The 21,428-nt window shown below is 34.0% G+C and overlaps 1 protein-coding gene across 13 annotated transcripts in view; it reads right to left on the bottom strand.

Annotated features, from left to right (window-relative positions):
• LOC133841788 (restin homolog) overlaps positions 1 to 21,428 on the bottom strand; it is a 34,811-nt gene that overhangs the window by 10,325 nt on the left and 3,058 nt on the right. For 5 of the 13 annotated variants that reach the window (XM_062274566.1, XM_062274549.1, XM_062274624.1 and 2 more), the window contains exons 2-6: positions 11,343 to 11,405; positions 2,542 to 2,697; positions 2,263 to 2,475; positions 2,032 to 2,197; positions 216 to 393 (exon numbers count right to left, since the gene is read on the bottom strand). In XM_062274566.1, the coding sequence (XP_062130550.1) occupies positions 216 to 393; positions 2,032 to 2,197; positions 2,263 to 2,475; positions 2,542 to 2,697; positions 11,343 to 11,405 (776 nt within the window). Of the gene's footprint in view, positions 1 to 215; positions 394 to 2,031; positions 2,198 to 2,262; positions 2,476 to 2,541; positions 2,698 to 5,827; positions 5,870 to 5,974; positions 6,116 to 11,342; positions 11,406 to 19,451; positions 19,655 to 21,428 lie in introns of those variants that run through there. The other 8 variants (XM_062274522.1, XM_062274532.1, XM_062274575.1 and 5 more) reach the window with 7 other exon arrangements.

Consider the following 21,428-nt stretch of genomic DNA (forward strand, 5'->3'; position numbering starts at 1 on the left):
ACAAAAACGATTAACGCTGAACGATAACAGCAACAGTTAACAGTTAAGAGCAGCTCTTGTAATAAGGTAAGTTAAGTAGTTTTGTTGTTGTGTGTGTGTAACAGTTAAAAGATAACTCGTAACTCATAACTAGGTGTAAATACAGTGTGTGCTGCACATATTCTGTCGTATATTTTGTCGTTGTCGTTGTCGCTATATAAGGCGTCTTCTTATACCTGAGCATTCATGCGCATGCGCGACGTGTTTGTGGTGGCAATGCTGTTCATGGTGCCAATCGAGGTTAGAGATTCGCGCGAACCGGTGCGCGACAGACGCGTCTTCTTAGTGGATGGCGATAGCGACACCTTCGCAATCGGCACAAAAACCCCAAACTTCGGTTTGCACTCAAAGTATCTGCAAAAAAGATACGCACACACGTGGGAAGAACAGTTGATAAATATGAAATTTACACGAATGTTGCATTACGCTAATCGCAATTAGAATGAGGTTTTGCTAATGTGATGCTCAAATGTTTGTTTGCTTAATTACTGAATTATCTCTTGACTTCTGACATTTTGTACTATTTCACGTGTAAAAAATTCTACAAAACAATATTGGATGCATAAACAGATCAATAAACTTCTTCAAAGTTGAATGACATTTAAATAGAGGATAAGATTAAAATGCTTTGTACTACTTCAAATATAGCGAACTGTATAAAAAATTTACATAATTTCTACAAAACAATAATGATTGCATAAACAGATCAACTTATATAATATAAAGTTCAATAAATTTTAAATAGAAGATAACATTGAAAAGGTTTGTACCATTTCAAATATAGCTAAGTGTATGAATAACTTTTTACATGTTGCCTACAAAACAATATTGATTGCATGAACAAATTAATTGACTGATTTAAAGTTGAATGAAATTTAAGAAGAACATAAATTTGAAATGTTTTGTACTATTTCAAGCAAATTGTACGAAAAGTATTTGCAGTAATCATACCAAATAATATTGATTATATGAACAGATCAATGAATTGTCTAATTCAAAGTTGGAATAGAAATTAAAATGTAATTTTTGTACATGAATTTCAATATATAACTCAAGTGTTAAATACTTCTTGTTGTTCTAAATAAGAACTAATTATGGGTTTAACTGCAGTCATTCTAAAAATGGTTGAGCAGTGTTTTGTGATATGCAATTAAGTAATGAATCACTCAAACACATTATTTGCACAGAATTTGTAAATAAATTGTCTTTCTATTAGGCAATAGTAATATATCAAAAGTAAGATACTTTTAGGATATGCAATAATGTATTGAATCACTCAAACACTCTATACAGTATTTGTAAATCAATTGACTTTCTATTGGACAATTGGATTATATGAAAAAGAAGAAACTTTTAAGAATGTTGATAAAAATATTATCTATAAAAGGGAAATTGGATTAAATGGCAATAAATATCAATTAGTTCAATTTCAATTGAACTGAATTTGAATGTAGTATACTCAAGTATTCTTAAAAGTGTTTTAAAAATTCTACAAAAATATGAATCTTTGAATATAGTCTTCTCAAGTCATCCTCAAAATAGTTTTTGAAACTAAATACAATTAAGAATCTTTGCATAAGGTAATCTCAATTCTAAATATAAATAGGAAGCTTATTTCTTAAATTGTTCTAAAAGCTAAACAGCAATAAGAATTTTTGAATGAGGTATTTTCAATTCTTCTTCAATTAGCTTTTAAAATGGGAATCTTTGAATGTGATATTGTTTCTCAAATAGTTTTTAAAACTAAATAGAAAGAATGAATCTTCAATATATTGAAGAGATTCAATGACTAGAAAAACATCTAATGGAGAGAAGAATCTTCAATATCAAGTCTACTCAAATGTTCCTCAAATAATATTTAAAACTAAGAAATAAGGATTTTAGAGAGATTCAATGACTAAAAAAACATCCAATAGAGAGAAGGATCTTGAATATGAGACTTTCAGTGACTAGCAAAACATGTGAGCATTTGAAATAGAAACCATGTCGCACCTAATGCCATCAACGGCACCATCATTCTTGCCGCTGCCTTCGTCCAATTCGACGCCGCACCAATTGCCAGGTGCGAACTGTGTTTCGCCCAGATAACGCAAGATGCCAGGTCGACTGCCAAAGCCCGAGGAGACAATAACGCGATCGCCAACTGTCAAACCGTTTTCTGAAAAGATCACAATTAATACAAGATGAAAGATGCAGAAAGAGTTGAGCAATCGATGCACTTACTGCCAATGCCAGGGCTGCGCAACATGGAACTGCGCACACTCGCTGTGGGTGAGACGGTGCGTGAACGTTCCGGGGAGTTCTTGGCCAGGGGCGAGGTGGGTGTGATGGCGCCCGACATCGGATATGTGGTGAGACGTGTGAGACGCGAGAAGATGCCACGCTTGGGCTCACACTGAAAGTAACGTTTGCCTGAGACGCATCCATCGTTTTTGCCTGCAAAACAAGAAGAAAAAAACAGTTATTGAAGGTCAAGTGTTGAGGTGATCGGCTGTCACTTACCATTTGGTTCATCGAGCACAATGCCCGCCCAGTCGCCGGGGGCAAAGTGTGTTTCGCCAATGTAGGCTATTTGGCCAGAACGAAGTCCGCCCACCCACACACGTTGGCCAATTATAAACTGCTCTGTGTTGGCTGTCAGCACGGCGCTGTTGTGATCTGAGAGAAATAAAGGTTACAAATGAACATCTTGCTATGTTTTGGTGCTATACTATATACAATATATGTGATATTTGTGATATATATGATGTCATATGCAATAGACTCGGTAATTGTTCTAGTGCAATTTGCATATGTCTCGCTCAGTCAATGAAAACCATTTGAAGCTGTCTGTCATATATAAAAATGACTACAAACACGAACCCCCGCATAGAACGGATATTGACTATTAAATACCATATGAACACAGCAGATTATCTTGAAAGATCGTCTGCTTCTGTTTCTGTTTCTGGCAACGCCTTAAAATAATGTGGAGAGATTTGATTAAACAAATTACTTGTTGATGTTTGATAAATTGTTTTCAAAATGCATCCAATGGAAAATTGCATGGCATGAAGTCACAGTTTTTTTGTATTCTTGCTCAACTTTACGCCCACGTATTATATGCTAATATTGGCTATAGAAAACATTTTCATTTTCGCACAAGTATTAATGGATATTGCCGCCGAGCTACGCAAGACGTGTTTCACTCGGCCTCTTGCATCAAAAAAACAAAAGGTGTCAAGTTTGTGTTGCCCAAAATAACAATCTTATATATGCATATGCATTAGCCGATTACGAGCAGCATTAGCTTGTCTATCTCTCTGACTATCTATTTATGTGGGACGCGGGATGAGCTATTATATACATGTATTTCTAAAATACATTTGCATAAATTAAATTTAACTGCTGACAAGTTTGCTGGCAGCGATAAATGTTAAGTGTCATCCCAACTGATTGCTAACTAGAATAAATTTCGACTTTATTTCAATTTATTATAATTTTTTCCGGAATGAAATCTTAAAGCGTTACGAGCATAGAAGACATCAAGGTTTGCGAGAGTATGACATTGAGAATTAATACGCTCTCGTGAGAGTGAATGCAGCTTCAAGGCTTGAAATATTGTTTACGAATAGAGCGCAAAGCGGATCTGGCAAAAGCTGTTGCTCTTGCGAACGTTTGCGAATATGGCACAATAAAGAATACGTCAATAGAAATACACTATTGAGATTAATGTTGTAATTGCACTCGATGTTAGACCTTTTTGCATCACAAATAATTAAAACAAATAAATAGAGAATATTAAGCATTCGAAATTCTAACGTGGATATCACACAGTCCACATAGAAACTAAGTTGTATAATATTATGAACATTTTTATACCCGCTACCCATAGGGTAGAAGGGTATTATAACTTTGTGCCGGCAGGAAATGTATGTAACAGGTAGAAGGAGGCATCTCCGACCCTATAAAGTATATATATTCTTGATCAGCGTCAACAGCCGAGACGATATAGCCATGTCCGTCTGTCCGTCTGTCCGTCTGTCCGTCTGTCCGTCCGTCCGTCCGTCCGTATGAACACCTAGATCTCAGAGACTATAAGAGATAGAGCTATAATTTTTTTTCGACAGCATTTGTTATGTTTGCACGCAGATCAAGTTTGTTTCAAATTTTTGCCACGCCCACTTCCGCCCCGCAAATCAAAAAATCGAATAACAAGTGTAATTTTAAAGCTAGAGCTACGAATTTTGGTATATACAATAACTACTGTAATAGTTATGATTCCTGAAAATTTGGTTGCGATCAGATAAAAATTGTGGAAGTTATTAAGGAAATACTTTTGTATGGGAAAAACGCCTACTTACTAGGGGTCTGAGTTGCTTTGGCCGACAATCTGGCACATTGTGCCGTCTATGGTATACTTTGAATGGTGTACTATATCGATATACCAAATATACCATTTGGTATATTTTTAGTATTTTTTTAGTATTTTCGGTATATTTTGAAAATGATACCGCAATATTTTGCCTTTATTAAAAATGGGTAGCGGGTATCTCACAGTCGAGCACACTCGACTGTAACTTTCTTACTTGTTAAATTTAAGCCTGAATTTTGTTTCTCAATAGTTCATTTACTTTTTTTATCACTTAATTATTAGTTCAAATTAACTGACTGATTTTTTGCAACACATCTTCAAAATTTATTACAGACCGAACTGATTTTTTCAATTACTCATTTAATTTTTATATTTCTAAGCAATTACATTATAAGTTGGGGAATTTCACACAGTTCACATAGAGTCTGAGTTATAACATTGCTAAAGGGTGTATAACTTTTCTTATTTTCTAATTATTATTATTGCATTTCCTAATTATTAGTTCTCAAAGCTAGTCTGTATACTATGATAAATGGAAAATGTATTAATATCCGAACCCGTTTCCTGATTTTCTAATTTATTTCTTTAGTTTTCTAAAATATTGCACTCACTTATAATATTTTTATTTTCCTTGAAATTTATTAACACCTGCTTTGTTTTCCTTAAATATTCATTCACTTTTTGAAATGGTTATTTAAATTTATTATTAGTTCACAAAAAAGTTTCAATAAATCTTTCTGTACATTTTATAACATTTTTTGTAAAACCTGAACTGAACTAAACTGTATTTCTCAATTGCCTACTCGCTTTTTAAATGTCTTAATTACTATGTTGCTCTACTCGCTTTACAAATTGAATAATTTGCAGCAGCTTGAGGGTCATTAAAGTGTATAAATAGCTTCACTATTTACACCATGTTGCCCCTTTAATAATACACTTCACACCTCAAAAACAAAAAAAGCATGTCAAATATTTATATTTTTTGTACACACATTGCAACAGCTTTTATATAAGCGACAGTGAGACAATCATTGAACAAACAGATCCACAGATTAGCTGTCTCATTATGCGATCAGCACCCACATAAAACAGACACAATATTATAGATGACGGCTCATTAGGTTTTGTTAATTTGACAATATTTTGGGCTGCTTGTGTTACAGGTAACAGCAACAACAAAAACAGCATACAAACAGATCTTTCTGCTCAGAGTACTGACAACAAAATCTACATACGAGTAATCATAAATCGTGTCCGTTTAAGGTGCGAGCAACTGACATAGATACGAAAACCACCTGCGCAAATACTTAACTGACATCTAGTGCAAATGTGTATGTGTGTGTGTGTGTGTGTGTGTGTGTTAAGTGTGTGTGTGTTTTAAGATAGAAATAACACACTCAAAGTTCGAGTTTAGTTTGGCTCTTTGACGCTTACCTGAGCTGCGACGTCGACCTGTGGCCTCTAGATAATAATCGTCTATAGAAAAATAACAGCAAAAAAACAAAACAAAAACAAAACACATTTTACAGTTACATGCACGAGACTCGGAGGGAACGAGAGAGAGGTGAGAGGACAACTTACAAGATGTGCGACGTCCATTGTCGGACAGCGTTGGCGTTGTTCGAGATTTAAGCGATCCGCGGCCGGACGAGAAGCGTTCCCAATCGGATGTGGGGGAGAGCGAGGAGCGCGTAAAGCGCTTTACAGTCTCTTGATAGAGATCTACGAGTATATAGACATGTATGGACACGTTTCGTTTCGTTACGTTACGTTTTTTTGCAGTTGCATGCAATTTACATAAATGTTATATTCATTGATTTTAGCATCGTTGTTTTTTTTTATTACTGTGGGTGTGTTAACCAAGCTGTTGCAAGTAGTTTTTTGCTTTCAGCTTTTTGGATTTCGGTTTTAGTCTTTGATTTTAGGGTGGAGCTCTGTTTACACTCGAGCTGGTTATTAGTTAATCATTAATAATTAGCGAATTTGTGTTAATCTCATACAACGGCATTATTATTATGTGAAAGTTTCATCTCTCTCTCTCTCTTTCTCTCTCTCTCTGTGTTCTCTGCTTGATTATTAATGTTTAATCAGTTAGTTAGCCCGCAAGCCAAAAGCAAAAGAATCACACACAGCTGTGCAACTTGAAAGTCTTCAAAGAATCTGAACAGGTGTCTAGCTCAAAAGCTGAACAAATCAGCTCAAAGAGGAGACAGCAAAATGAAACTAAAGAACTCTAAAGAATTTTAAACGAATAGTTGGGAATGAGTTACGGTTATGCTTAAACATTTCTTTGGCAGAAGATGAAAATCTTCCATTATTTATAGCAATTTCATTGCTAATTAAAAACCGCGAATCAATCAAGAATCGCCAGGAAATCATTAAGCAAAAGTTGCACACAAAAGCAACTTCATTTTTTTGCAATTAAATTTCATAGCTTAAGTCATAAACTTAACTCCGTTAGTTGACATTCTCTGTATCTCTCTCTCTTGGTCTGCTGTTAACTTTCAAAAATCAATTGTCGTAAATTTTCCAGAGTCCAAAATTTGAAAAGCATAAATCAATTAAACTGTCGACAGTTTGGTAACGCTTGTCAGCGACGAAGAGCTACAGCTGCACCAAAAATAAAACATTCAAAAAGCATTTTTCTTTCGTTTCAATTTCAATTTGAAATTGCACGATTTTGACGTCTTCCGCTTAATTTACAGCTCTGGGCACATAACGTATACGCCACCGTGTAGTTAATTGTGTTTTTTTTGTCAGCTCCAAATTGCCGCTTTTTATTCAATTAAGTTTTCTTTTATACATATGGTATATAAGAAAGAAAGATGCATGCCTCAGGCCTATGCTTGAGACTGACGTTTGCTAATCAAGCCGTCTTTTTTCTGGGCTCAAACGGTAGCCAAGCATGACTTGGCCGAACATCAAACAGCAAACAGTAAACTTCAAGGTTCAATTGTTGCTTAAAAGATACATACATTGATCTCCCTCCTCTTTGAGTGTCTGTCTGTCTGTCTGCTGTCTAGCTTAATACTTTGCGTGTACGGTCAAGACAATTTGTTATTATTTGCTATTATTTTTCGTGACGCTGGCAATTTTTTAATTATCGCAACAGTCTTGTTGTTGTTTGCTGTCTTGTGTATCTGTATCTAGCTCTATTTGGCGGCTCCCTTCAATTTTACTTTTTTTTTTCTTCTTGCGCCAAAAACTTTCACTGTGTGCCCAGGCAGGCGAAACTCTCGAGTGCTTCAATTAGCTTTTAGCCAACAAATAAATAGCTGAGCGTCTGTTTATTATTATTGTATTGAATTGTAGTAGTAAATACGATAAAAAGCAGACACCTTCAATGTCACAAACGAATGCGTGCTAATAGATCGCATAGAACCTTCGGTTAGAATACTATCTGAATTGTTAATTTCAGTTTTTTTCAGTTGTGAACTGTGAAACGTCATGCGAGTGGCTAAAAATACACATTTGTGTGTTGACAATTTCCTTGCAGTTGACATTCAGTGTCTACACTAATGAACTCATGTATCTGACAGATACGCAATGAATCATCAAAGCGCTTGCGCCGCTGCGTTTGCAGTTGCAGCCAAGTTGTGTGGCGCCCCAAGTCTATGCCTGGCCTATAGCCTAATGTTGTTTTGGCCAAAACAAAACAAAACAAAAAAACACACACCAAAGCCGACCCACTTTGCGCACGATTCTGTTTCTGGCCAAATGGATGGACGCATCCATTTATGGATTCCCGTCTCAGCTCGAAATCGAATTGCATATACGTCGACGTCGCCCGATAAATCATTGCGCCACGTCAGTGGCTCATTATCTATTGAAATGATTAAACAACATTTAATTAAACTAAACAGTGTGTTGGTTGCACCACTTGCAGATATACAGATACATTTGTATCTGCGCGCTTCGCTCAACGCTCAACGTTCAACGACTTTCGTCCCACAGTTTCGCTGGACACACTGTGCATGACTCTTACATGACTTTTTCGCATGTAAATGCAAATCTCGGTTTTTGCTGTTTGTTGCTTTGCTTTTGCCGACAGCAGCTTTTGTTGTCCGACTGTGGGCAGAAATTTATGAAGCACAGTGAAGCTAAGCTAAGTAGAGATAATTGTTTCAAAACATTGAATATTTGTCCAAACTTTAGCTACTCAATTTTAAATATTTTTCACAATAAGAACTTTTGAGCACAAAGTAAGCTACTAAATTCCTAATATTCGTCCTGTACAAAACTTTGAGTATAAGCTAATCTTTAACGAGAATTTTGATCCACTTAGTATTTATCTAATTTGTAGTATAAGCTGACCTTTTACCTAGAGTTCTAACCTACACATTTTTCCCTTTTTAAAATTTTGATGTATAAAATATACTATTAACTTCTAAACATTCTCTCTTTAGAGTTTGAACTAAATTTTTGTTTGAATTTCAAACTACAAATTTAGAAGAATTTTACATATTTTTACGTCAAAACTTTAGAGAACAAAATAAACTTTGAATATGAGCTAGAACTTTAAGCTACACATTAAGAAGATCTTTAGTTACTTTTCACATCAAAACTTTTGAGTAAAAATAATAATAAATAAACTATTAATTTTTAAACATTTTCTTAACTGGTATTGAGCTAAACGTAAGCTTGAAATTTAATCAACTGAATTATAAATTAACGTAGTATAAAATAAATTATTATTTACAAATACTTTTCCTACACAAAACTTTGAGTATAAGCTAAATAAACTCTAACTAAAATGTAATCTTTTCGTATTTCATATTTCTTCGATCCCATTGATATAAAAACCTTCGATTATGAGCTAAACTTCAACTAGAACTTTTATCTACATCAAATATTTTACTTATTTTTCACATCAAAACTTTTGAGTACAACATAAACTTTTAATTTCTCTCTTTAGCTACAACTTTAATCTTCACACTTTATTATTTCGCTTATTTTTCACAAGCTAAACTTCATTAAGAGTTTTAATCCACAAAATTTTAATTCCTCAAAACATTTTCTCTTTTAGTCAATCTTCACACTGCTCTCATCTCAAAATGCCAATTGCTTTTTTATTTAGCAATTGATTTAATTATCTTTATTGGGCACACAATTATAATTGCACTTGATGTGCTGCATTGATAAACTTTTGATATTTTCAACACCCGCCCAAACGCTGAAGTGTTTTGAGAATTTCGCCAAATGGAAAACCGGTTTCTAATATTTATAGTTACGTTATATTTGATTTGTTTTGTTTTGTTTGTTGTGGGATACTTTGATGTGGAATTTGGCTGCTTACGTGACACGCGGGTGCTGCGTAGTTGTTGGACAAAAACAAAAACCCGCTTAGAAGGCGTTTTACTTATGAATAATATCTAGTATAAGTTTGAGTTTGAGGTTTGAGCTTCGCGACAGCTTCACAACAATAAAGCCCAAAAAATATTGTCTATACCGGTATAGAAAAGTCCCGCCTCAACCTCTCTCCTCCTCTCTCTTTCTGCTTCCCTCTAAAAGTCTGTCAAGCTGTCGCGTATTTTACATTACAATTTAAATTGTATAATTTTGCGTATGCTTAGAACGTGTTTAGCATTTGAAAGACACACACAACTGGAAAGACCTCAGCTGAGAAGGGCAAACCAGGTTGCAGTTTTATAAATTTTAAATCAATTCAAACGCTCACTTTTCAGGGCGATAAGCGATTAAAATTATAGCTAAACGCATAGCTATTTTTATGGTTAATGTCGTAAACCAAACTGGGCAACTATTAAAGACATTTGTAGATTGATTTTACGTTTGCTAGCTGCATACTTAAGTACAGAAGTCGATGAACTATATTGCACACAAATTAGTTTAAATTGCTGCAGATATCAATCAAATGATAAACTAAACTAGGCAACTGCAAATCGATAAGAATCTAGAAACTGGAGTCGCGAATTTTGGTATACAGAATAATAACAATAGTTACGATCGGTTAAAAATTGTAGCACCTATTTAAGAAATACTTTTCTATGGGGAAAAACTAATGGTCTTAGTTATATTGGCTTACAATCTGGTATATTTTGCTCACTAGGGTTTATTTTTGATGTAGTAGTATATCAATATGCCATATATTGGTATATTTTTGAGTATTTGATTGGTATATTAACTTGGTATATTTTGAGAATAATACCGCACAGTTACATTGGCTGACAATCTGGTATATTTTGCGCTCTAAGGTATATTTTTAATGTAGTACTATATCAATATACCATGTATTGGTATATTTTTGAGTATTTTATTGGTATATTAATTTGGTATATTTTGAGAATAATACCGCACAGTTACATTGGCTGACAATCTGGTATATTTTGCGCTGTAGGGTATATATTTAATGTAGTACTATATCAATATACCATATATAACCGTTGGTATATTTGAGTATTTTTTGGTATATGAACTTGGTATATTTTAAGAATAATACCGCACTATTTTACTTCTATTTAAAATGGGTACCGGGTATCTCACAGTCGAGTAGACTTGACTCTAGCTTTCTTATTTGTTATCGTTAATGTCGTAAGCCAAACTAGATAACCATTTAAAACATTGGTAGATTAAAGTTAACTTTGCTAGCTGCACACATAAGCAAATAAGTGATTTAGATAGATCAATGAACTATATTAAATGACTGCAGATATCAATCAAATGATGCGCTGGTTAAACTTTTATTAATTTGCCAGAGTTAAGAGTTGTTTTATTCGTTTTGAATGTGACAAATATAAAACTGCGTTTTACGACAGTACCCCAGTTTAAGTTGTTTTCAGTAGAGAGTTGTTAATTGACCCATCATAAGCAGTTAATTGATGGCGTGTCATGAATTAAACAAAATACGCATTTCCAACAAAAGTGTGTGTGTGGAAAAGATGATGATCGAAACGATAAAATGCAAATTACAAATTAAATGGATTACACTTACCTGTATACGCTGAATTGATCGAACTCAAATTGTCATCGCTTTCACGACTCATGCTGTTTGTGTCTAAATATAAAACCACGCGTATAACGGAAGCAAAAGAAAAATGAAAGAAAAAACAAAATATAAAAATATATATATGAATGAGAAAAGAAACAAATATACAAGAAATCAGGCATTACACAAAAATAACAAATAACATAAATAACGAGCATGCAAGAGGCGCCCAAATGAGCTGAAATTAAATTAAAATTAAAGCTACTTACGCACAACAAAAGGGCGTCAATACAAACGATACAAAAGATGTCGAAGGGAAGAGGCAAAGAGAGGGGGAAGAACACACTCAAAGGTTCATTATATTGAGGCCAAAACGGGGGCAGACAACGGGGCAGCTAATTGGCCAAGAAAGCGGCAGCAGCAACAACAGCAACAAATGTGCAAATAGCAATTAGTTGCCCGGCAAAAAGTTACCGACTCGACTTCAATATACAATATATGCATACGAGTTCGAGTATAGATATATATCTATAGAGCGTGTCTGTGTGTGTGTGTGGGCTGGGACAAGCGCAGTTAACAAATTGCACAGTTAAGCGTAAGTTATATAAACAACGCGCTGAGATAACAAGAGCCAAGTCAAACAGTTTAACAGGTGAATGTATTGCCGAGTTACTCATTCACTCTTCAAAAGATACTTTCCGAAGATACTAAACAGACACATTCGACACGCGCAGCATCTTCATCTTTCAGCCGTAATAATCCATCAACCGAAGAGACCTTTAACTATCCGATAAAGTTTAAAACCCGTTTGCAAACACCGCCCAAACGAAACTAGACACCATTTTAATGACCTATAAACTACCGACGACGACGACGTCAATGCGCAAATTTTTTGTAAAATTAAAATCTCAAGCATCAGTTTGTTTTGTGACTTCTGACTTTTTGCCGGCAATCTTAGCGAGATTTCGTCTGGAATACGAGTTTATATACTCGTGATGGCACTCAAAAAATGCCTCGCGATTGCAAATTGTCTACGTCCACACAATTCAGGCACAATTACGCCCCGACTTAATGAGCAAATAACTGACGGGGAATTTACTGATCTGCTGTAATAAGTTGATTCTCAGAAAAGTTACTCAAGGATTTTGCATCTCACTTTTACTACGAGAAAAGAGTTTAACGCTTTTTCTTAGTTTTTGAAGAATACTTTTTAATAAGAATTTACCTTCATTTTATCTACGCTTTTCTTCTTCATTAATACTCATAAAAATATAATCAGAATTTTTTAAATATTTCCTATGCTTTTCTTAAATTTTTGGGAATTATTATCGCATCGTACGAATGAAATTTAATCGCTATTTTACGTTATTTTTGGGAAAATTCTTTTTCATCGCCTTTCAACTTTAATAACAATTGAAATATAATTAGAATTGATCAATTATTGTCTACGCTTTTCCTACTTATTGAAGAATTATTTCTGAGCATTGTTGGTTGAAGTTTAGTATTAAAAAAAAAATAATTAAAATTGATCAAAAGTTCAAATATTTTATGCGGTTTTAACCCAAAATTTATTAGAAATGTTTTCAGCACTTTTCATGTTTTTGGAAGAATTCTTTTTCATAGCATTTCAACTTTAATATCAATCAAAAGGAATCACAATTTATCAAATTATTTTCTGCGTTTTCTAGAAATTATAAAAATATTAACTAAATTTGCTTAGTAGAATTATTTTCTTGCAACGTTTTTTAAAGTTTAGTAGCAACTAAATTAAAACCAGAATTTATTTAAATATTTTTTGCTAATCACACTTTGAAAGGTTAATAGTTTAATTATATGTTTCTGCTGACGCATTTTGATGCGCTAATTTAAGTTGCGTCAAAAGTTTGATAACGTTTCCTACTAAGAGAAAAATATATACTATTTTGTGTAGTTAATTAATATCAAAAATATTTTACTACTAATCCATCATTTTTAAAACTTTGAGCGTAATATTATTTCTTTTTAGATAACAAAAAAATGCAAACCCAAAAAGTTCCTTCATCTTTTATGTATCAACTTGGTAGCACCTCTAAAAATGGTATAAATTATAGTATCCCTTAGTCGATCAGTGCATTGTTTTATCGTTTATTTTGCTGAATAATTAACAACAAAATGAGGCACGACAACAGAGTGTTCGCTGAGTAAACAAACGTGCAAAGCAACAGCTGAATTTAGAATTTTGCATTCTTTTTTTTTTTCGTTGTGTTGTTGTCAATGTTGTCTGCTTAAACTGATTGAACATTAATAATATATTTATGTACAACTCAATAAGATAGGCAAACACTTGCCGCGTGTCTCTCGAAGACGAAAAACCGCAGAAGAAAAAAAAACAACTTAATTACTTTTTGCGCTTTATGCCAAAAATATGAAAAGAGCCTTCATATTTGGCCAAATACAATTAAGAGCTGAAGTAATTTGTTGCTTGTGGCCGCCGGTAGCCATAAATAATGCCGCAAATATATTATTATTATTTTTATATGTATGTGTTGTTGTTGTTTTCATTTATCTACTAAATATTACTGTAACAAAAATTATGCAACCCACACTCAGTTTGAAAGTTGCTATTTTTGGGGGGCTGGGCTGTGGCATTCAATCAATAAACTGTGGGCGATCGCCACACAAATTGTTTAACTGTTTTTGGAGTAAAATGCAGACAAAACGGGGCAATAATTAGATGGCAAATACTAATGATTAGAAGTTGATACAAAAGCGAGATTATTAAAAACGTTTTTTGCTGTACTTTTCTGCGAAAGCAAATAGTTCGACAACAGTCTTTGTTTGCCTCGAAGTGGGGGGAGAAGAGAGAACACTTAACTCAACTTGGCAACATGTTAAATGAAACTTTGAAGTGCCACGTTTAATAATTACAAAGCAATGCGAGTCTCGTCAGTATTTTGTCTGTTTTGTGTTTAGTACCGGTAAGTGACACGTTAATTTATTTGCCTTTAGCTTTAGAACAATATCGCATGCAAAATAATTAAAAGCACTCAACTGTTAGCGTACATAAAGCAAACAAAAAGCATTTGCCAGTGATTAAAATTGTTGCTTAATTGTTGACGCTTCGTAGGCAGTTTTGGCAATGTTATTTTTGAACTTAAGCAGCCGGCGAAGCATGAAGAGAAGAAGTGAAATGTCTGGAGCATTTGAAGTTCGAGTTCCACGAGTTCTCACTTAATGGTTGGGTGGCCCACATCCTCTGGGAAGCCCATAAACATAATGAACTCTGTCATTAGGCGCACATTACAAAAGCTCAAAAGGTTAATAATTCATTGAGAGAACCACAAAAACTGGACAGACAACTATTTTCTTGTCAAATCAGCGCAAGAAAAGAAGCAAAGTATAATGGGTTTGTTTACGCTCAAATTCGAAGACGGGAAAAAGCGGCTTAGAACCATTTTTTGTGTGAAAAAAATATAAAAGAAAAGATGACCGAAGATTTTAATTAAAAGTTGTGAAATTAAATGACAAAATACAAAAATGGTGGTTCATAAGAAATTAATTAACCAAAATGTGGCAACACCTTAAAAGAAACTGCAAGTGAATTACAGCTGGCAAAAAACAAAAAGTAAAAGTCTGGCGGAAAAACAAGAGAAAAAGGTGTGTGTGGAAATGCAATTAGCAAGCGATTTGATTGCCATAATGTGTTGTCGAAGCAATTAAAGAGTCGTAATAATTCAGATGCATGCCGGCTAATGGTGCGTATGCGTAACACATCAGCACACAAATATTACTCATACGCCACCTACACGGATGCGCGTTTTCGTGTTCTAGAACAAATAGCAACTTTGTGTTGAGCTGAGCTCATTGCGCGCCACAAAATGGCTACAAAATAATAATAAACAAATGTGTAAACAAACCGCTCGACGCCGAATGACGCCAGAATCTATTGTTAATGCTTTTGGGAGAATCAGTCCAAAAAATGTGTCTCATTGGCTAGCAGATGGACCCAAGCACGCGCTTCGAATGAGTTTAATGGGCTCGCTTGAGGTGCCACACAACAACAACTACGGCAAATATGGCTTGGCGTCGTAACTTTTTGCGCCCACAAACTAAACACAGCAGCTGCAACCACGATAGAACAAAATGTGGTTGATAGAAATTTATATAGATTTCAAATTGTTTCGATTCAGTTGTGTAAGCGCGGGAGGCGTTGGCGACGTCGTCTCTTCATAAGGGAATCCCAATCTGAATTCTTAGTATATTCTGTAAGTGCTTCTAAAACAACTTTTGCGTATTTATTATATCAAAACAGAGATCGCTGATCTAGCCACAAAATCTGGCATAAAAGTTTATAATTTACGATATGCAAAACTTAAAACTTGAATGCAAATCAAATTTGAAGCTAAATTATGCTCTATAAATAAATAAATTTCAATCAGTAATTCGAAACTTCTTTTTCAACAATTACTTTAAGCTAGCTTTGGCTGACAATGTGGTATATTTTGCACTCTATGGTATATCAATATACTGAATATAGTCTTTGGTATTTTTTAAGAATATCTTTGCGGTATATTTTAGAAATAATACCTCATTGATTTGCTTTTATTCTTTCTTTCTGACTTATTTTTGATTAAGTACTAAAACAGCATTTGTTTTTATTATTTCTAAACAGAGATCACTGATCCACAAAACCTGGCATTAAAGTTCATAATTTGCCATATACAAAACATCAAACTTAAATGCAATTAACATTTGCTTTTCAACTGACAGCAAAAGTTGAACAAATTACTCCAATCAACGCTCTAGATAATAGAGTAATTCAAAGCTTTCATTTCTAATAATTCACTTTCGGAATGCAAGATCTTGATGACATGAATCACGCACACAATAGTCTAAATTCTAATTTACATGCACACATGATAAAATAACTTGATGATAACAACCTTCAAAAGTTAAACAAGTTTACCCAAAAACCATTTGATGTTGATCATCCATTGTTTGGTTTAAGAATTAACTCTGCTCATTTACATTTTACAACTTCTGACAGTTGTAATTGAAGGTAAAATGTCTGTGCTACTTGAAGGCTTTCCATGTTTACTTTTATGTATAACTAGTAACATTTTTTAAGCTGGCAATGCTCTCGTCTGATTCTCCGACTGTTTATGCGGGTCTCGTTATCGCAGCCGGTGCGATAGTAGCGAACCCAAAAAAAAGCAAAAAAATGCTGATAAAATACCATTGGCAATAACAACAAAATGCCAAAAGCAATTGTCTCCGTTCAATGTTTACTTGTTACTTGTACACGAACCAAAAATTGCCCAAAAATTGCGATGTGTTGTAGTTTTGTGTATTGTATTTTGTTTTGTATTGTGCTATGCGAGCTTCTCTCTATCTCTGTTTTTTTGACGTCCGGCCGAAAAGAAAGCCCCACACACAGTGTGTAGAAAGTTGTCGATTGTCGGCGGCCGGCTAATTTGCATTAAGTATTAGCAAGTAAAACGATTTGGCTATAAGACGTCACACTCACACACACATAACCAAATTAACAATTTACGGCTTTGTGGTTGACAACAAATTCAAAACATTTGCGCAATATGTTAATAACTTGAAAAAAAGAGTGCAAAGTTTTGCAAGTTGAAAGTTTGCATACAAATGTATGCATACCCTATAATACCCTGTAATTGACTAGATGAATGTGAGCCACAGAACACAGTATGACGCATCTTTTGTATGCCATTTGAACCGCCCGCATTTGCCCTCATTGTGCAATTGTGACCTTCAATATGTGTGTTTGCCATTTTCCCAGTAAACTCTTGATATTATATTTTTTGCAGAGATTGCGCAAAAAACACACACAAAACTGATTCTTTTGTTGTTCCTTTTATGCATATCAACTGTCTTCATGCTGATTTCTTGGCAATTAATAACTTGATTTTTCTTCAATTATTGAGATCTTTTTGCAGCTAAAATAACCATATATGCATGTCAGCTGTCCAGGGAATAGTTTCATGCTGATTCTTTCATTAATTTTCTTGGTAATTAATAATATGAGTTTTCTACAATTTTTATGTTGTTTTTGTTTAACCTAGTTTTGTGCAATTACAAAGCAAATTTGCAACTAAAAAACTACACAAACTTATCAGCTGTCTAACATTTATTTGTGTGCTCTTTCTTGGTCATTAATAACGTGATTTGTTGAACAATTATTTCCATTACTTTAAAGCTATTTCTTGCATTGAATGTGACTGTAATTATTAGCCCGTAAGTCTGCTAAATTTCAAATCAATTCGATAATTAATAACTTGTTTTTTTCACAATTTTGTAGACTAATTCTAAGTTATTTCTTTGTATTGAATTTGCTAATTAATGTTGAAGAAATAAACAAATTCCAATCAGTAATTAACGACTTCTTTTTCCACAATTATTTACACTTCTTGCCCATAATTATTAACCAGTAAATCTGTTAAATTTCAAATCAATTTATGCTCAATAAATAAACGAATTTCACTCGATAATTAATAACTTGTTGTTAATTATGCTGTATAAATAAATAAAATCCAATGAGTACTTAGAAACTTATTTTTTAACAATTACTTCAAGCTAGCTTTGGCTAACAATCTGGTATATTTTGCAATCTGATATATTTTTAATGTGATACTATATAAATATACCAAATATAGATTTTGGTATATTTTTAGTATTAATTCGGTATATTTTAAAACTAATACCGCACTGTTTTACTTTAATTTATACTTATTTTTGATTAACATTTGCCCCGTAATAATTAACCAGCAAATTTCCTAAATTTAAAACCAATTAAAAGTCAATAAATTAATAAATTCCTTTTTATCAAAATTTATTGCACTCCCATTTTGATATAGGGTATCTGTCATTGCTAGCAGATTTTCACTACTGTTTTTTTGATTTTGCGCTTTCAACCTTTTGCATTTCGTGTCTATTTTGATGCAGTCAAAAGATAAATAAACAATAATACATTTTTATACCTAATTAGCGGTAAACCGCAAATTTCAATACAGCAAGAGGAAAAAAATCCGGCTCGTGTTGACGTTATTGTTATTGTTGTTGCGCTTTTACTTGAGATGCGGCGACAACTTTGTTGTAGTTTTGAATTTTATTCGCTGAGCTAACTAAGGTTAGATATTGTGGCCAAAATCAAATACGACGATTATTATTATTATTAACTTAGATGATTGTCAATGCTCGAGACAAGCTGGAGACAGCTGCTATTCATTTAGTTGGCCTATTTAGCCAATGTATAGAAAAGACTTAAGACATAAATAACTAACTAATTGTAATCACTGCGATTAGCAAAAGCAATTCTGAAGTGGTCATAAAAGTCAGAGATACGTGTTGGCAATCTAACAACTCGCAATTAGCGATAAAAGTAGTTAAAGTCAGGGTTAAAATTAATCAACACAGAATGCCAGCTCATACTTTAGAAGCGGGGAAAACAAACTATCGATAGCTGTAGGGAATAACCTTCAATTTAAAATAAATAAATAATAATTAAAATGGAAACTTTTTCCCTTGAGAACTGTGCCAAGCCTAAATCTGTGCTTGCCAACAGATAACATAAATATTGCTCACAAAAATTGATTATAGATAACGGAAACAGTAACTAAGTGTTGCCCATTCACAATTATCTTATCACTAATGCAATAAAAAAAATTGAAAATGTTGAGTACTATTTTAAAACTTTAGACAACTTTGTGAAATACACAAAAATGTTTAAACATATTGTTTAAAAATATAAAAGTGGAGTATGAAGACAGCTGCTGTTAAAGAATCAACACGTCAAGGTCAGGAGGCAATGGAAAATCAACCGAAACAGATGCAAGATACAAGATACAAAACACAGAGATCGATTTTCGAAGTTGTAAAGTATCTTTAGAGCAAACCGGCGGCGGCGGCAACAAGACAAATTCACAGCACAAGTTAGAGAGCACAGAGTTTCGTATATCCCATTTAGGGCAACATTGAGGGACAACAACAAATGATAATAACTTGGTCCAAAGGGCCACAACTTTTACTTTCAGAGTCTATCTTATTTATTGTTTTTTGTGTTTTTTTGCATTTTGTATTTCGCTTGTCTTTCACGCTTATCAAGAAATTCACCTTTTGAAATTGTTGCGATTGAAATTGTTAAATTTTTTTTTGTTAATTTGCAGTTGTTGCGTATTCACTATATGGAAGTATATAGCCGTATCGTTCAGTTGGAGCCAGTGCTCGCCAGATCTGTTGCCCGCATCTATCGAGCTGATGCCAAATGAAACGCGTCCGTCTCGCGAAAAGTCGTTGAAGTTACTGAAAAGCCAAAGTTTAGCAAAACTTGCCAAGAGCAGCGACTGCTCAACGAGCTTTGCGAGAGAGAGAGAGCGAGCAGACTGAGAGAGAGCAAACGAAGAGCGTAAAAGCGAGAGAGCGCTTTCGAACCAAGCTTTGTAGCACAGTGTAATCCGTCTCTCTCTCTCTCGCTGTGTGTGTGGAGCAACGTTGTTTTTATTGAATAAACGTCGACACGAAAAACCGTAAACTTATATATTTTTTTTTATTTTGCTCGTTACACGGACGCGTACTTTAATAATTTTCGCAAACAAAAGCGGAGCGCTGATCGTCTCTTTATGGCAGGGCAAAGCTCTGCTAGGGTTGCCACACAATACGTTTTTTTTTGTATATCCAGCAAAAGGGCAACAAAGATCGGCATACTAAGCTGAATATATAGTATAACTAATACTGTTGAAAAATTTGTATATCTATTATTGGAAATACCTTCTACCCTTATAACCATGTCCGTCTATCCATATGAACACCTAGATCTCAGAGACTAAGAGATAAAAGCAATTGAACGATATACTAAATATGGCCCTCAGTTTTTTTCAGTATTTTTGTAGTCGATACTGCGGAATATATTTTCAAAAATTTGTACATCAATGTGATATTCTTAAAATATAACAAATAATATATTTCATGAATAATACCAGAGTATCGCCAAAGTTTCTTCAAATTTCACTTTCTTTAGAACAAAACAATTGCTTCCTAATTAACTTTCGTTTTTCAGCTATTATTGTACTATTGTGTTCTATATCGTGCTTGATTTTGCCTATGGTTTCTTTGCTTCAATCAACAAACTAATTGAGTAAAGAAAAACATATATTATAGACACTGATTCAAAGTGATGATAATAGCAATTGAAGCTCATTTGAAAATGTTGCTATGCAGATAGAATAACTTAAAGCGAAAGAAAGATTTGAATTACTTTTTAAACGCCCAAAAGTAAATTAAATATTCTCAAGATTGAAATATAAGAAATGATAAAATACATTTTTTTTCTAAGAAATGCTTCAAACGACATTGTAAGTATTTCAGAATATCTCGATGCGAAAGTTGATTAATACTTAAAATTATACTCAACTGCCAAATAAATTAATATAATAAACTTTAAATTGCAAAAGAAAAGTTATTTTCTCCCTTTAACTTTGAAAAATGAAAGGAGCAATATCATATTTTTTATTAAAAATCTAAAGAAATTGTGAGTATCTTTGAGTCTATCACTTCCTCAACTCTTTGACCATTCCAAATGGGTGCGTGCACTGATTGACGATCATGGCGCCTATATAATGCCATCGTCTGAGGCTGAAGTTGAGAAACTGAATTGCGTTTGGCTTTTTAGCACTTTAGCGCGGCCAGCAAGGCAAAAAGCAAAAGGCAAAAGAAAGTTGCCGTTTGCCAGATTCTAAAGAAAGGGATCTACGCAACATATAGTACGCGATTTATTCGCTATAAACAATTACTACTATAAATAAATGCTGCAATGAGTAATGCGAATCATGAAAGTTTTTTTGCCGTGTCTCATGTGCAATTAAAGGTCAACATCAGCTGAAGTTGTAAGCGAATCACGGATGTATCCACCCATTAGAGGCTTACAGAGATCTCATCTTAAGCCCAAGACAAATGAGCTTTCAGTTTTATGTTGTGTGTTTGTGTAGCACACACATTTTGCACATTTATAATGTTCGAGAGCACGCTCGTTTCCGATCAAGATCAATAAAATGACATAAGCTCATCCACGAGCGGCTCAGGCTAGAAAGTAAG

Source organism: Drosophila sulfurigaster, chromosome 2L (genome assembly GCF_023558435.1).
Source record: "Drosophila sulfurigaster albostrigata strain 15112-1811.04 chromosome 2L, ASM2355843v2, whole genome shotgun sequence".
NCBI classification, from domain to species: domain Eukaryota; kingdom Metazoa; phylum Arthropoda; class Insecta; order Diptera; family Drosophilidae; genus Drosophila; species Drosophila sulfurigaster.